At 37.8% G+C, this 17,338-nt stretch overlaps 1 protein-coding gene across 1 annotated transcript in view; it reads left to right on the top strand.

Annotated features, from left to right (window-relative positions):
* ADGRB3 (adhesion G protein-coupled receptor B3) overlaps nt 1-14,669 on the top strand; it is a 446,982-nt gene extending 432,313 nt beyond the window's left edge. Inside the window, exons 30-32 of the mRNA XM_053938382.1 lie at nt 3,671-3,706; nt 11,873-11,977; nt 13,850-14,669. Of these exons, the coding sequence (XP_053794357.1) occupies nt 3,671-3,706; nt 11,873-11,977; nt 13,850-14,038 (330 nt within the window). The 3' untranslated portion in view covers nt 14,039-14,669. The remainder of the gene's footprint in view (nt 1-3,670; nt 3,707-11,872; nt 11,978-13,849) is intronic.
* Nucleotides 14,670-17,338: the final 2,669 nt, after the last annotated feature.

Below are 17,338 nucleotides of genomic sequence, written 5' to 3'. Positions count from 1 at the left end.
CCTCAGCAATTATTGCATAGTTACATAAACTCAGTTTTTTCCCAATACCAATTCTGATTTTTTCCAGAGACGGTTTTTCCCATACAAGTTTTGTTTATCAGTGTTTATATCCTTCTAAGGTTTCTGTACAAGCTTCTTCCAGAGACAAAGTTACACAAATCTGTATCACTTTTTTTATCCCTTCCTCCTAAAATAACTTTTTGCTGCTGCTCTCCTCTGAAATTTCCCCAGTTTATGGGCATGATTTGGCTTCTTACAGTGTAGAGCAGCAATGCAGAACTGTCACTGGAGTTGACAAAGAGGTCTATCACAACCTTGCCTCTTAAATTGATCCCTTTTTTTGTTGCATTTGTAATTGTACATGGGTGAAGCCTACCCATACCCCTCATTTTTTTTCAGAATTATACCAGCTAACTCCCAGATACTGACTAATTGCATGGATCTTCAGTTTTTTATACACTCCCTTTATTACTGACTCTTGCAGTTCTCCAGCATTTGGGGCTCTTCAGCTTGGAGAACAGATGAGTGAGGAGGGAATAGGAAACTATTATTCATATCTCCTATAATATCAAAAAGAGGAACATCAAATGAAATGTCAAAGGGATAAACAACATAATTTCCTTTCTCATGTTTTTACATATTTAAATTGTGGAATTCACTGCCTCGGTACATTTTAGATTTCAGAATAAGATCCTCCCAAGGAAATTCTGAAACTACTGAAGACTTATGGAAGGTATTGTGGTAGAAATGTTATTTTATACTTGCCCTTCTCTATATCATTCCTGAAAGATCATAGCATAACCTGGTCAAATACAAAATACTAAATGAGGCAAAGCATAGATAATATCCTTTACAGTTTTTTGTTAATTGTATTTTTTTAACATTAATACTCAAGTGAATCTCCAACTGATCCTTGGGAAAAACCCACCAACTTCCAGTGTAATTTTTGTGTTGCTAAAATAATTCTCAGTTTTGCAGGTGTATAAAGGGAACAGCTTTTTGAAAAGAAACATACTGGTGTGACCAATTCAGCAGCTCGTTTGACACAAAGAAATTTCCCCCCTTACTCCATTCAGTTGCCTTTTGTCAGTTTAATGTGTAGAATGAGCTAGATGGTTGATTTCTGAAAGCATTTAGGTATGTTTGAAGAACTCCATTTTCCTCAGCCAAAAGAGACATAAACTTCGTGTAAGAAAAGAAACTTTGTATAAGAAAAGAATATATGCAGTCACAATCAATGTAATTATTTTCATGGCTGTTATACATCATACAGAAACTATAAGAACTGAGTAAAATTTCAAATTCCATTTGAGACTGAAGGGAAACTCCTTCATCCTTTTAAGTTTTCCAATGACTTCATGCTTCTGGATATGTTCCCCCTCTCAAAAACTAACACTGCTGTCATTTCAGGACAATGATTTAGCAGCCAGGAGGACATGATCGTGTACCTAGTGGTGTCAGTGACAATATTGCAGAAAACTTTCCACAGTTCAGGGTCACATTCATAACCAGCATCCTTTGGTTTTCAAAACTTGCAGAACTTTGCTGCTCCTGTGTCAGTTACACACATTGGATGTTTTATGCTTGGGCAGCAGTTGTGCTGTATTTCATTGTATGCAGCCACGCAAAAAAACATGAAGCACAAGCACAGAACAGATGTTCCTTACTATATAAATTTAAAAAAAATATTTTTGTGAGAGGTTCTTGTTGAGCCCTAGAAAATCATCACTGAGAAAGACCTGTGGCATATGACCTGTTTGGTCATAACTGGTGTGAACTAACAGCAAAATTGCAATACTTGCCTCTCTCTCTCTCTCTAACAGTAGCACAACTGAATATTTTGCAGTCTTTTAGATATTCACCATGTAAACAGTGATAGAGTTGTCTATCTAATAATAGACAAAACCTAATAATCCAGCTATGCCAGGAATATTTTCACTGCAGTCAAGCACACTGAAAGCAGTATGTAAATGTTTCAATTTTACAAATCACAGTACCTAGCCAACTGAATATGTTTTCCTAATTAACTATATTTTTACTTATAATTCAATGGTATCAGGTTTATTAATGAACTCTAACTTAAAAATAGCGTTTTCAAACATTTTTCAAAGTTACTCCTGTAAACTTCACTGCATTATCTATTGTATCTATATCTATGTTTCTTATTTTGCAACAATTGAGCCTTCTCAGTGGTAGATGTGGTCTAATTGTACCTTAAAAGTAGATCATTCCTCATCACAAATGCATAGATTCTCTTTAAATCAGGCCTTGATGATTAAAGATAGCTGCTCCAAAGCTTCTTTTGTTGGTTGTTTTTACTTAGACTGTTCTTTTATAGAGCTTCAGAACCCTTTAGGCATCAGAGTGTCGACAGTGTTGCAGTAATATTTCTTACATTATTGTGGATTGGAGCATTAAAATTTTACTACAAAACCAGACAACATGTCACAAAGTGGTATAATCAAGGGCTCAGAGACCAAACAGCTTCCACTTTTTACAGCTGGAAGACTTGTAAAATCATTCCTTTCAATTTCAGGAAAACAAAGCAGCTTACTAAAACCTGCAGGTTTGTTAAACCAAATAAAATCAAAATCAGAAACATTCTTCCTCTTGACTTAGTGAGTTGGATTCTTCTTTACTGAAGAAATTAAGTGTGGTGTGAAAAGGTTCCTTCACCATGACTTAAAGCCATCACACCCTATCATAAAAATTAGGATTAAACTTCAGCAGAAAACCTTTTTGGGTTTAGGAGTACTTTTATCTTCTTTAACCCTCCTTCCTAAAGATGGATGTATCTTTTTGTTCATTCTCAAGTTTTTTTTCATTCTTTTCAGCTCTCACAACCTAGCTTCTTCTTTCTACATCTCTTTAATCTATTGCAAGCCATTTAATTTCCAACTCTAAAAGAAAAAAAAAGATATTTTTATCCCTTGTTTAGAATATTCCTGCTTTTTTTTAATATAATTTGACTTTATAATTGATTTCTTTTTGGATCTAAAAAATTCTCTGCTAAATTATTTGTAACATGTCTAAGCAATCATATTCTGTTACATTTTATACAAGTGATTACTTCACTAGTAAATCATTCTTGCTTTATATCAGATGCTTTGAATCAGATTTGTCATAAGTTTAAAACAAAGTCATTGCTTTCTCCATTCAGATTGTCATTGCAAACAAACAAGCTGAAGCTATGGCTTCGGCTTGATTTTGCTGTCATTTATTCCATTAAAATCAATGGAGTTGTACCAATGTAAGCTTGATGTAGGAACAAATCAATTTCTGTAAACCTATAAAAAGTCTAAATCATAGATATGTATAGGTACCTGTGTAAAAATGTATAAATATTATGATAATTTTCAAATACCACAGAAAGTACAGAAATATTTTATACACCAACAGGTTCAATTGCATGCAAATAACATGCACATTATGCATCCCAGTGAAGTGCATTCTGGTTTATTTCAGAGAAAATATGATGATACTGGTCTAAGAAACTATGCAAAGTCACACATTACTCTTAAATTATCAAGATAAAAATCTCTATCTTCTTACAAAATACCTAATATATACCTGATAGGAAAAAAATAATGTTATTTAGACTCATTAATATGATTTGAATAGTCCCCTTGTTAATAAAACCTCTTTTTTCTTTTTTTTTACTGCTTAATAGAGAAGAAAATCACGTTATTCGGACCTTGACTTTGAAGTAAGTTTTACTGAATTATTCCTGAATATTAAAAGTATTTTCCTAAAAGTAAATGTGAAGTGTTCATTTTAGCAGATTTTAGCCTTCTGGCATAGTAAATGTGATAGGGTTGTTCAATTGGTACTGTACAGAACATGATGAACAATTCATTAAAACTACTTTGGTGCAACTTGTTTGCAAAATATTCTGAGATCAGACTGTCATATTGCAATATTAACCATCATTATTTCAGTTTTTAAATTCTTTGCCTTTTCATTTTCATCTGGGTTTGGTTTTTTTGATTTTTTCTTTCTCTTTTTTTTGGCTGGCTATCTACTTACTGAAAAAGTGTGACACTTTTATAGGACAGGTTAAATCACAGCAGAAGTTTGCTTTGCTCAAGAGATTTTCAGTAATTTCTTTTATCTTTCTTCAATACTACTCTACTGAAATACAACTTTCACATCCAAGTAGTGATTATAAATGTGTCAAATTTTGAATGATGTAGTGCTGCAGGTGTCAAAGCTTATGGATCACATGCTATATAAAAAACTAAGTTCATGTAAGGTTCTTTAGGTTAGATATGCATAATTTCCGACTTAGATCCTGTCGAGTGAGAAGGTTCAGTTGTGTTCATTAATGACCATTTTGTTCTCAGTCAATACAATTAATTCTCTTAGAGATTTGTTGAAAATTTTTCACTGATTTCTACCAGAAGGAATACAGAAGTTAGTTTTCAAGGAGCTGTTAGTAATTTGAGGTTTTCACATAGGGTGTCTTACTCATGCATAGAAGTATTTTGATATAATTCATTTTGTGTGTCTCCAAAGAAACTGAACAATTATATTTGTATAGAACCTACAGATTGTGGGCTAAAATTTGAAAGCCTGTGATCAGCACGTATCAACCATAACATCAAAAACTCCCCTGTTTGCAATTACCCTAAATACACTTTAGGATAAAGGCATAGAAAGGAAGAATACTTGAAACAATAACAAAATTCTGATGAGCAAGCAACTCTAAATTCAATCATAAGTTTTATAACTGTAGTGATGTAAAGAATTCTAAACTTTACTGGTTTTGTCATTGAAAAGTAGAAATATTACAGTAAGAGCATTCTCTGTGGCAACAGATACTAAAACATTCTTCCTGTCACTCAGAAACATAATCCAACACCAAATAAACACCAACAATGCAGTACACATTCTGATCTCAAGAAATGGGACTCCTCATTACATATTTTCTCTTGACTCACTTGGTTTCACAGACTCACAGAATGGGTCATGTTGGAAGGGACCACAGAATGGGCCATGTTGTCCAACCTCACTGCTCTAGCAGGGTCATCCTGGAGCACATGGCACAGGATTGTGCCCAGATGATTCTTGAATAGCTCCAGTGAGGGAAACTCCACACGCTCTCTGGGCAGTCTGTGCCAGTGCAAGGTCACTTGCACAGCAAAGAAATTCATCCTCATATTCAGGTGGAACTTCCTGTGCATCAGTTTCTGCCCTTTACCTCTTGACCTGTTGCTTGGCACCACTGGAAAGGGCCTGGAAACCTCCTCAACACCACTTTTTAGATACTGATAGACAGTGATAAGATCCACTCTCAGTTGTCTGTTTTGAAGGCTGATCAGGCCCAATTCCTTCAGTCTTTCCTCAAAAGATAGATGCTCCAATCCCTTAATCATCTTTGATGGCCTCCCCTGGACCTCCTCCAGGACCTCCATGTCCCTCTTCTACTGAGGAGCCCAGATCTGGACACAGCACTCCAGATGTGCCTCACCATGGCTGAGTAGAGGGGCAGGATCACCTACCTTGATCTGCTGACAATGTTCTTCCTCATGCACCACAGGACACCATTGTCCTGCTTGGCCACCAGGGCACTGCTGGCTCATGGTTTTTCTTCCATGCTGTCCATGGACACCCAGGTTCTTCTCTGCAGGGCTGCTTTCCAGCAGGTCAGCGCCCAGCCTGCCCTGGTGCAGGGGATTATTCTTCTCCAGGTGCAGGACCCTGCACTTTCCTCTGCTGAGTTTCAGACACTTCTCTGCCCATCTCTCCAACATGTCCTGGTCTTTCTGAAGGGCTGCACAGCCCTCTGGGGTATCAGCCACTCCTCCCAGCTGTGTGTTGCTTATTTACACCTTTTTCTTAACTTGTTTGCAATACTGCTGTTCCATGGCCTAGTATTTTTAGAATTACTATTAAAATGCAGGAAAATATTTTTTTTGTAAAAAGGAAAGGATGGGGCCACTGGGAGTGAGTGCTGAGGAACTGAGAGCATCAGAAATACTGTGTCAGTTGCTACTGTTTTTTACAAGTATTGGTGCAGACTAACCCCGTCTCACCCCCCAGCTTTATGATTTTTCTGCTTAAGTTTGTGGGCTTTCCTGTATCCTTATGCCTAGCATGGCTGTCTAAGGTAAAATAAAATAAAAAAGACAAAAAATGTTGAGATAATGTGGTGTGGCCAAAATGCTGCTCTTTGGATACCCCAAAGCAGCTTCACTGCAAAATGGAATACAGTCTGGAGGTAAGATACTACTTAAATGTTTAACACTTTCTCTGCTTTGTCTGTGACCAGTGCTAGCTGGCACTCTCTGAGACAATGGCCTTCCATTTTTCTGAGGATTCCAAATCATAAAATGACATGGATGTGGTTCTGAAGATAAAAAATGTTAAGTATGCAGTGTAGACAAGGGTGGGAAAAGTTTGGCTATCTCTGTCCTTTTCCTTTTAACACTCTCTCTGCAGTCTGTACACCCTCAAACTTTCACATGTCTCTATATTCACTCAAGACAAATACTCCAGCTATGTCTATCTCAATAAATTAGACATTTGAGGGAATATTCCTGGGTGCCAAAAATGCCAGCTTTTAAATGGATTCGTTTTTAGGCAGATCTTCACTATTTTAGTCTGCACTACCCTTGTCTCTCCAAGAAGTTCTTGAGTGTCATTAAGGAACTCAGTTCAATCTGGGTACCATTCACAATAGACAATTTGCTTTTAGACTAAGAGAATTTAATAGAGTTCAGTATTCATGGAGGACATTCCATGTTAGATGTTGCCAGAGAATTGTCTTGGACATGTTTGACTTATTACTATATACTTACTCATGGTTTCATACTTAAAAAAAATAAAAGAAAATAAGATTATTCTAGTGGCTTCCAATGGAACATTCACCTTAATATAAATAATTTGGAAGAAAAACAATAAAAATACATAAAATAATAATATGAGAAAGGCCATTTTTCTCCAAGAGCCACAGAAGAAACACAAAGCCAGCTGCTATGCAATGTGAACACAACTAGATTAAAACTACATAACATCACAAAATACTTTCTGTCTCTGTTATCCTCAATACATGCAGAAATACAGATGTTGTTTTAAGGGCCTTTGAAATGGATTATAAAAAACAAAAGTCCTGTATCTGTGTGAGTTCTGTTATAGAAAATGTGTCTCAGTCAAAAGAAAGGCAGAGAGAAAAGGATGACATCAAAACTCGCATGCACTTACCATAGATCTCAAAGTGGTTAGAGAGGGGGGGTATCAAAACTGGGTACCCATATCTATTTTTCCCTTTTTAAATTGCTTACCATTACATTCTTAAATTATCCTTTCATGTAGGGGAAAAAAAAAAAGACAGAGTGTAACAAACAGGGCTTCATCTGTCAGCAGGAAGTATTTCTGCTACATAATATACTGTATACAGTTAGATTTTGTAAAACACTGACTAATCTAGTTGAACTTTGAAGTTTACTAAATGAACAGTCAACATAAAACAACTTTACAACTCTTTTCTTGCTATTAATAAAGATAAGTTTGGACTCATTCATGCAGTCTGGTGTCCAAAACATGAGCAAAATTATTGGTCTGGACATTTTGGATCCTCGATCCCACAGGCTGTGCTAACCCCAGCTAAATGCCCTCCAACTCCTGTCATTTTTCTCTACAGCTGGACAGGTAGCTTTTTCATTAAGTCTCAGCACTAACAGTTAGCTGTCAGATCAAATAAAGTTCATTCTAATTATGTTGAACAGAAATACAGATGCTGTAGAAATTCCCAGGAGGCCTTTATTATAGGTGAATGCTGGCAGTTACAAAAACATACAGGAGAGCTAAACAGTACTATTGGCGTGCATTTTAGGATTCAAAATCACAATTACCTTTACCTTCTTTGAGGAAGTCTGACTTTGGATTTCCCCAGCTACCCCACTCTCATTTCTATCAGCCATTCATTGGATATACTCTGTTAACAACATTTATGCTAAATAATTCAGAAAATGCCTTATTACCCTGATCCCCAGGATTCAAGTCATCGCTAGCTCTGAGAGAGAGCAAGGATACACAGAACAGACTGCACCAACAATAATGCTAAATTGATCACTGGTTGCTGGAGCTGCATTCTTTCAGAATTTCATCTGCCATAGCTACTTATTGTAATACTACTATAACCCACAAAAGTTTAAAATAATTCTCTTACTAACCTGAAGACATATCTTTAAGGCAAAGGTTAAAAAAAAATATGCCTGCAGGTAAAAATTATTTCCTGTTGCCAAGTTTGGCAACTGATCATACCTACAACATCTTGAAACAACAGCATGTTTCCATTAGAGGGCTGGGAAGGCATTCCCCCATCTGTTCTTTCAACTTAGCTGCTTTGTACAAGATTTGAGAGAGAACATTTTTAACTGCAAAAAAGCAGAAAATATCCAAGGCAAATTAAATTACCTGGTAGTGGTGGTGATGATGATGATGATGATATTGTTATTTATGAGATTGACCACAAATCATAGAATCACTGAATAGCTTAGGTTGAAAGGGGCCTTAAAAGTCATCGAGAGCTAAGCCCAAGCCACTGGCAGGAATGCCTTCCACCAGACCAGGCTGAGCCTCATCCAACCAGGCCTTTAAGACTTCCAGTAATGGGGCATCCACAACTTCTCTGTTTACCTGTTCCAGTGTGTCATCACCTTCTTCACTGAAGTCTTTTTTCTATATCTAATCCAAACCTACCCTCTTTCAGCCATCACCACTTGTCCTGTCACTATATATTCTTGCAAAAAGTGCTTCTCCAGCCTTCTTGCAGGCCCCCCTTAGGTACTGCAAGGCTGCTGTAAGATGTCCCTGAAGCCTTCTCATCTCTGTTAGAGATGAACAGCCCCAATTCTCTCACTCTGAATTCATAGGAGAGGTCCTCCAGCCCTCTGATCACCCTCCACTACACTCACTCCAACATGGACCTTATGTTGGGAACCCCAAAGTTGAATACAGTACTGCAGGTGGGGTGTCATTAAATATTTATATTTGTCTTGAGTTAGAGTTCAGATAAAGTCCTATCATAAATAAAAAAGGGAGCTGGGTACAGAGTTACATTTTAAGCTTTCCCCATCTTGCTGACAGCCATCCACACTCTGAATCCTTTTCTGTGAGTAGGTGATCATTAGAGTAAGGTGTAGTCTCTTCAAAACACACACTCTATCTGACTTAAGAGTGGGAATAGAAATGTGGAAGGGGTGTTGTTTCAGCTTGACCCCCTTTAGGGTGTGGGGCACAAGAGTTATGGAACCTTCAGGAGACACCACAAGAAGATGTGTGTCTGCAGCCTGGTGGCTGACTCTGGTGTTTCTGGCAGGGATGCAACATCAATGGGCAACTGTGCAGCTGCACCTAAAGAAAAAAGGGCAGCACAAGTTCAGTTTCCATCCTTTTCACATCCTGATACTACTACAGTCATCCTAGTATTAGTGGTCAAGATCTCCAGCTTTGTATTGTTAAAACTTAGTATTTCTAAGATTAATAAAGGGGTGTAGTCCACATTGCCCATTTAATAGAGAAAACAGAATAACATGCTACAAATACTTTGTAGGTTGTTTTCTCATAAAAGAGAAAGAGTTACCAAACAGAGCATATTTTCTAGAAAGGAGATGAGATGGTGCTTTCTAACCAAAATTTTAAAAGAAGTCTAGAAATTGAGAGTTAAAGTTGGAAATTTAAGTTGCTGTACCTTCAGTTCAGATTGTTCTTTATAAGCAATAGGGAGGGAGTGGGTGTCAGTGGGTAGGAATTATGGAATGGAAGCCAGGAAAACACAAAGTAACCAAAAGATCCATGGGTACATGTTCATACCAGTCATGCTGCTATTAAGAATAAAATGTAAAGATTTTTTTTTTCTGGCAGACTTCCCGGTGCAAGTATTTTATTTCCCCTCCCACCTGCTTCTCCTCAGGAATAATGTAATGAACTGAGTAAGACATTTGCATTATTCATGTTTGCTATTTAATGACATCTTGGGTACATGATTAAGGAAAAGATATCAGAAAGTAGCATTATCTATATTCCCAGCTTTCTACTAAAAAGTTTCCAAATGAAGATACTTGTTTCACAGCCTTATGTTATTTCCTGCTTTTTAGAGCTAGTGGTTTAACCCACCAAAACTGTTTTATTCCCATGACCATGTCTCCTTTTTTAAACCAATAATAATATTTGAGGTAGAACCCTTTTTTTTTTAATTTTATGTATATGAAAATTGCTATATACTCCTGTCTACCACAGAAGCAATATCTGAAAAGAATCCCTAGGAAGTCACTTAAGTAAAACTCCTCTCATAAATTTAGATAGCTATCTCTAGTTAAATTACCTTTTGCAAGGAGTTTATTACCAACTACTGTAAAAGGTTTTCCCTTATTCACCCCACAACTCAAGTTAATAGGTCTTTAATTTCTGATGTCTCATGTCTCTTTGTGAGACATATTACCAAACTCCTTTCCTCAGACGTAAACAACTTCTCAAGCCACTGCATGGCTGTATTAAGGTTAATGCAAGTATTACAGCATAGCAGTAGAAATGCCTGGCAAAAAGAGCAGCCACATTTCAAGAAATCTCTAAAGACATAATGCAAATGAAAGATAAAGTTGGCATTGATAAAGGAATGTTGAGAGTCAGCTATTGCCACTCCATTTTAAAAGGTACTAACCTAGGCTTGATGGAAAGGGTCACACTCAAGCACTACATACACAAGTTTTCAGGGTTTCACTCACAACTCCAGGGAAAATCAGGCTAGACACAAAATCAGGACTTGCACAAAAGCCTGTGTGCTGCACCTTGTCTGTCAGCATTCCTGGCTGCTGCCCTGGCTGTAATTCAAGTTCAAGCAGTTACAAAGCTTAAGAAAAGCAAAGCCAAGCCCATCCACTGCTGGACTGAGGTGAAGCATCCTCAGACCCTCCCATCCCCAGACCATCCAGACCACAGAACCATGAGACTGGTCAAACAGTAAGCAGCCTTCAGCTTGGCTCCAGAGGCTGTTCTGAACCCATAGCTGAGCATGAATTCCTTTGAAAACAGCTCTGATGAGCATAGCTTACAATCTAGGCTTGAAAACAGGCTTTAGTCTCCAAGTAGCTGCCCAGGCAGATACATGGCTGAGGCCTGTGCACTGAGGTGTGATAATTGTGGGGGCTCTTTGGGGTCACCCCTTTTCCACAGAAATGCCATATAATTAGTTTCTGTGGGAGAGTGCCCTCAGCATGGGCTAGAGGGAGGGCAGTTTCCAATTTCTTTGTCCATGAAATAAGAAAGCAAGTAAAATTGAAAAAACGTGCCTATTTTTGTTAATATGAATGCAATTTCAACTGCATTTTATGATGATTTGAATGACAAGAAGATGTCTAATTAAAAAGACATAACATTTGGGGGTTTTCCATTTTGAGCCAAGATTTCTGAGTTCAGCATTCTCATAAAAATTATTCCAACAGGGACCATTAAAAGTGCTGTTGCTTTCCTATAGAAATTAAAATTTAAGCATCCATGCTGAAAACAGTTCTAGAAAATATTCTTCATATGCAAGAGAAATATTCTTCTGAGAAATTGCCATTACTTTCAAGATACTTCCAAGCTAACATTAGTGGCCCCTAGTTTCAGCAACTCAATAGATGTAGGGTTAAAACAGTCTCTTGTATACAGGAGGATAATTAAACACAGCAGAGAGAATGGCCAGGGCAATTCATTTCCATTGGTCAAATCTATAGGGAAAAGATGGCCCTGCCAAATTCAATTTACTTTATTATGTTGGAAAAAGTAATGCTTCTCTTAAAAAAAAAAAAAAACCAAAACCCAAAAAACAATACAAAACAAAACAACCAGATTCAATTATATATATAAGCAAGTATATTCCATTTTGCAGAAGGTCATGCATACAAGAAAGAGGCATATGGAATTGTTTCAAGAGTTAAATCAGAAATTTCAGACTCTGGACAGATTTCGGGATGTACCAAAATCAGGCAGTATGGTAAGTGTCCTTCTATTATATTTAAAATATGGTGGATCCTAAACAGTGAAACAAGAGCCTTTTGACTCCAGTACATTTCCCAAGAATGCCTCACCTTTAGGTACCTCAGAAATGAGAACCAAAGCTATTTTCAGAAATCCAACTTATGACAAGACTCATTGCATTCTACAATTAGACCATAATTAACTCACTAGCATTATAGATGACAAGTAATTGAACTGTAGGGAATGCACTTCAAATCTGTATGTGCCTGCAGTGTCTAAGGGCCTTTATACAGAGAAAGCAGCTCACTGATTTAATTTGACCAATCAGGCTTTTCCTCTAGCTAGGCCAGGTACAAACAAGTCCAGATGGATTTACCTGTATATGCAATTGTACAGAAAACACACAAGATCTCTGTAATGCCATGTCTTTTCCAAAATAGATTCATAAATATTTACTATGGGAAAAGCAAAAATTAAATCATCCTGAGTTGAGGCTGCTATCATCGTAATTCAAATTTATACACACATGCATAACACTCTGACTACATCTGATAATGAGAGCAAGGAAATAGTTGATTCTACCTAATTAAAACAGCTAATTTAGTCTGACATATTTTTATCAGTAATATTTTGATTAATAATAATTTTTATATAATTTTAAAATGTGAAACATATATTAAATGGAACTGAGCTAGAATCATTGTATTCTACAACTTTTTCAGAAGAGCTGCTTTCAGACATGAAGAAGAGGTATTAAGCAGATGTGAGGCCAATGGATTTACATCTTTTACATCATCTTAATCCAGCAGAAATTTAGCCCTGATTCTTTGATGAACCTGTCTCTGTGATATGTGTTATTTTGTATCAAGTTCTCATTCCCCCTTTTGAGATCAGCTTACATGTAACGTTTCCATTTGTCTCCCTACTTGAGATTTGCTATTCACATAAAGCTTGAATTAATTCAAAATCTCAAAGGGAATCTCAGTAGAAGAGTTGTGTTTACTCTGTTTCACATTGGTGCTGTGCTTTTGAAAGGTCTGCTAATAAAAGCTGCCTAGAGGAATGATCTGTTTGTGAAACAGTCAGAGAATGATCCAGGTACCTAAATATAGGCATCTCAGGCTATTTTAGGCAGAGGTCTTGGTTTACAACACAGTACAGGCAGCAGTGATACAGGGCTCAAAGGGGATCTGCACCTCTTGTGAAAGATAGTTGGAGATCAAGAAGAAAGTCCAAAGGCATCTTAGACGGTGCAAAAATACTGGATTTTAGCAACTTAATCCCACCCATCATGTTACAGCAGAAATCTCTAATTAAATTGGTCCATAAAGTCTTTTACCTTATAAAATGTAGCATTAAAAAAATAAAAAAATCATTCAATAGAAAATAACCACCTTTCAGTCTGTTAATACTAATATAGGTGAGCTCATCAACCTAGGCAAGGTGGCTCTCACAGCATTTTCAAGGTTTCTGTCATTCTTCCATACACCTGCCACAATTTAAAATCCAGCTGGCAGTCTCCGTTTCAAACCACTCCATATTTCAAGCAACAAACTCTTCTCTGTTACCTTCCTTTCTCTTCTCCCTCTTTTCTCCCACTCTTAGAAAGATGTCTATTGGTACTGGATCTCTCAGCCCATTCCTCACACATTGGTTCTTGTGAAAGAAAGGGCTTAGCTGGCAGCTCAGGTGAGGAGCTTGCCAAAGTGTTGATTGTTCACAGAGAAAGCGTCGCAGCGGTGCCGAGCACCCGCCAGCCTGGCTCCCTGCAAAGCCATTTCCCCTCTCCAGCTTCTGTGTCTCATGAGAGCACGTCAGCAAACAGCCCTATAAATGGAAACTGCCTTATTTCATCCTTGATTTTAATTCTTCTTTCTTTGGTCTTCAGGAGAACTCAGGACCCAGCAAGGCTCCATGGGACAGTTTCAAAACCACAGGTGACTACCAACACTATACAACGATAAATGTATTAGACACAGAGGCAAAAGATGCTTTAGAACTCAGACCAGCAGAATGGGAGAAGTGTCTGAACTTGCCTTTAGATGTGCAAGAAGGTGACTTTCAAACAGAAGTTTAACAGAAACGAACTGAACAAAACAGAAACAAAGTAAAAATAATTAATTGCACTGACAATAAAAAGACTTTTGGGAATCCTGACAATCCTGACACTCCTGTCTGAACATTGCAACTCCTTTATGTCAGGCTCTTCCTGTGCCAAATGTCAGTGGCTTTTTCGTACAGTATATTCCCGCTAGTGCGGCTAGTGGAGAACCAGGTGTACAATTCTTACCATCGTGTGTTGTAAGTACCCGTGGAATGGATTTGTAAGGTAATCTTTATAGATAAACCTCAAGCAACGATTCATGTTGTAACAGCTTCATTTGGTTTAGTTTTCAAAAAACTTCACCATGAAGCACAATGTATATATTTATGCAGTTTTTAAAGTTTATAACAGTCTGTTTGGCCATTACTACACTTTTTACTTTATAATATAAAAGCAAAGTTTTTGTCATTAAATGAATGTCTGTTGAGCTACATTCTTCATTGCTTTAAATGCAATAAAGTAATAATCTCACTTTTATATGAATAATATATTTCACATCTTTATTATTGCAGTTTTCTCTGGAAAGCTCAGAATAGCTTTCTCTGCTGCAGCTGTGTATAAAATATTTAAAATGTTGTATGGTGTAAATAAACCTTTGTCTACATATCAGTTTCCTAGTGCATTTTATTCCATATTGTTTCTCTTAAATTTGAATATTTATACAATTTTTTATAAAACACAAGTATTGAATATGTATTTGCAGTTTTAATAGCATGTTGTATGTAGCTTCTGCAAAAAGTTTCTGGATCATATTAGTAGGCTTCTAGCCATTCTGCATTTTCTTAGGGTTTTTTTTCCCAACAATGTACAATATAAATTGGACTTGTCAGAATACTATTACAATTTTTCTGTCCTATAAGAATTTTTGTCTAGTTATAGAAAGACAAATAATGGAAATAAGTTAAGTTTCAATGCGCAGCACCCAAAGAAAACACTGACTTAAAATCATTATATCTTGTCCATGGTGGTCTTGCTGTATAGCAAAAAATAATCTCAAGATAAAAAAAGTTCCTAAGTATTTTAGATTTTTAAAAACCACCAAAACAATGAACCAAACCCAAAAAAACGGAGTCAGTTTCATCATAAATCACAAGCAGAATATGATTATTCTTTGTATTGAAAATACAGTTAAACTATTAGGAATAGGAAGATTGAAGCTCCTTTTCTATGCATAGAATCAAAACCAAATCTTCAAAAATCTCATCTACAGCATGGCTGTGGGGGACACAGTTAGAAGGATACCTCAAATCTTCAGATGTCATAGTTCTAGGAAAAAAAGTTTCAAAAACTATTTTGGTTCCTGCTGTATAAAAGTGAATATCCTGCAGCCTACTAGCTGGAGGGATCTTAGAGAGGAAGACAACATGACCACCAATCTGCTTAGGAAGGAAAAAAGATAAGAATAGAGGCTTGTCAGTGAGAACTTAACCCAGAGAATTGGAAGAGGAAGATCAGCATCCATCTGTTAAGAGAAAAGTACTTAGGATCAACCTTGAGACCGATCTTCAGAAAGTGTTCCAGTTTGACAATCTTTTCTCCAGGCCATAAGGTATTTAAGTCACAAAAAGGAGCCTGTCTTTGCCTGCTTTGAGTAAGCATCTCATGCTGAGTGAAGACTTCTCTAACCTAATGCCTCAGGATCTAAATCTTTAAACATGCAAGAAATAACTAGCTACCAGCCTGGTACCAGGTCCAGGAACTGGCTTAGGTGCCTGGAGGTTAGGTGATGTACTATCACCCTGAATAAGTTTGCCAACAGCACTAAATTGGGTGGGAGTGTTGATGTGCTGGAGGGCAGGAGGGCTCTGCAGAGGGATCTGGACAGGCTGGATCAATGGGAAGAGACCAGTGCTGTGAGGTTCAACAAGGCCAGGTGCCAAGTCCTGCACTTGGGTCACAGCAATGCCCTGCAATGCTACAGCTGGGGGCAGAGTGGCTGAAAAGGGCCCAGTGGAAAGGGACTTGAGGGTGTCGGTGGCAGCAGCTGAACATGAGCCAGGGTGTGCCCAGGTGGCCACAAAGGCCAATGGCATCCTGGCCTGTGTCAGCAGCAGTGTGGCCAGCAGGACCAGGGCAGTGATTCTTCCCAGCACTGGTGAGACTGTACCTTAAGTGCAGTGTCCAGTTCTGTGCCTCTCAATTTAGGAAGGATGTTGAGATGCTGGATCATGCCCAGAGAGGGGCAACAAGGCTGGTGAAGGGTCTAGAGAGTAAGTCCTGTGAGGAGCATCTGAGGGAGCTGGGGGTGTTTAGCCTGAAGAAAATGAGCTCCCTGACAGGAGGCTGTAGCCAGGTGGGGGTCGGTCTCTTCTCCCAGGCAAACAGTGACAGGATGAGGAAGTGGACTCCCTTGCATCAGGGGAGGTTTAGGTTGGACATCAAGAATTTCTTCACAGAAAGGGTGGTTAAACATTGGACTGACCTGCCCATGGATGTAGTGGAGTCTCCATCTCTGGAGGTGTTCAAGGAACAACTAGATGTGTCACTTAGTGCTGTGGTTTAGTTGACAAGGTAGTGTTCAGTCAAGGTTGGACTTGATGATCTTGGAGGTCTTTTCCAACCTTAATGTTTCTGTGATTCTATCATTCTACACTGTGATACATCAATCAAACAGAACTGGTAGTTTTTCAAGAGGCTGATGCAGAAGGAGGCAGATGGCAAGGCTGGCTATGCAGCCTCCTAACTTTTCAGATCAGATAGTGCACCAAAAACCTCTCACTACATACAACAGAAACTGCACATTTTTGAAGGATTTCATTCCATATGGTAAGAAGTCTCAGAGCATGTGTTACAAAATTTATAGTTTTTGAGCCCAAATGAGGAAACTTAGACCCCTGAATCCAGATATAAGCCTTAGCATCCTCCTTGACTGATCTAAACATAATACAAATCTTGAACACCTTGGTATTTCAATAACTGTAATGCAGAAATTATTTGTATAAGCTTTATATTACCTAACTCCTGTTCAATGGTGGTCTAGTTACAACTGTAGAAAGCTTAGGGTAGGCTGCAAACTTACCCAGGAAACACAGTAAATCAGTTTACACTCAACATGCTGCTGACCCAGTTGTGCTGTTATTAATAACTCAGTGGATTCAGGTTTAGCATTAGCCTGGGTGTTTGTGTATCACACAGCAGTCACAGATGTGCTTTCAGTGTATCAGCAGCAACATTCAGTGCATCTTTATTTAGAGTTTGTGCTGCTCTGAGCAGAAAATGCTAGGCATTTTTATTTTCTTATATATTCCATATTTAGAAATTAAAAGTATGCTG

This window comes from Vidua chalybeata, chromosome 3 (assembly GCF_026979565.1).
Source record: "Vidua chalybeata isolate OUT-0048 chromosome 3, bVidCha1 merged haplotype, whole genome shotgun sequence".
In the NCBI taxonomy this organism is placed as follows: Eukaryota; Metazoa; Chordata; class Aves; order Passeriformes; family Viduidae; genus Vidua; species Vidua chalybeata.
The sequence above is the reverse complement of the archived record's forward strand: the minus strand, read 5'-3'. Positions and strand labels throughout refer to the sequence as shown.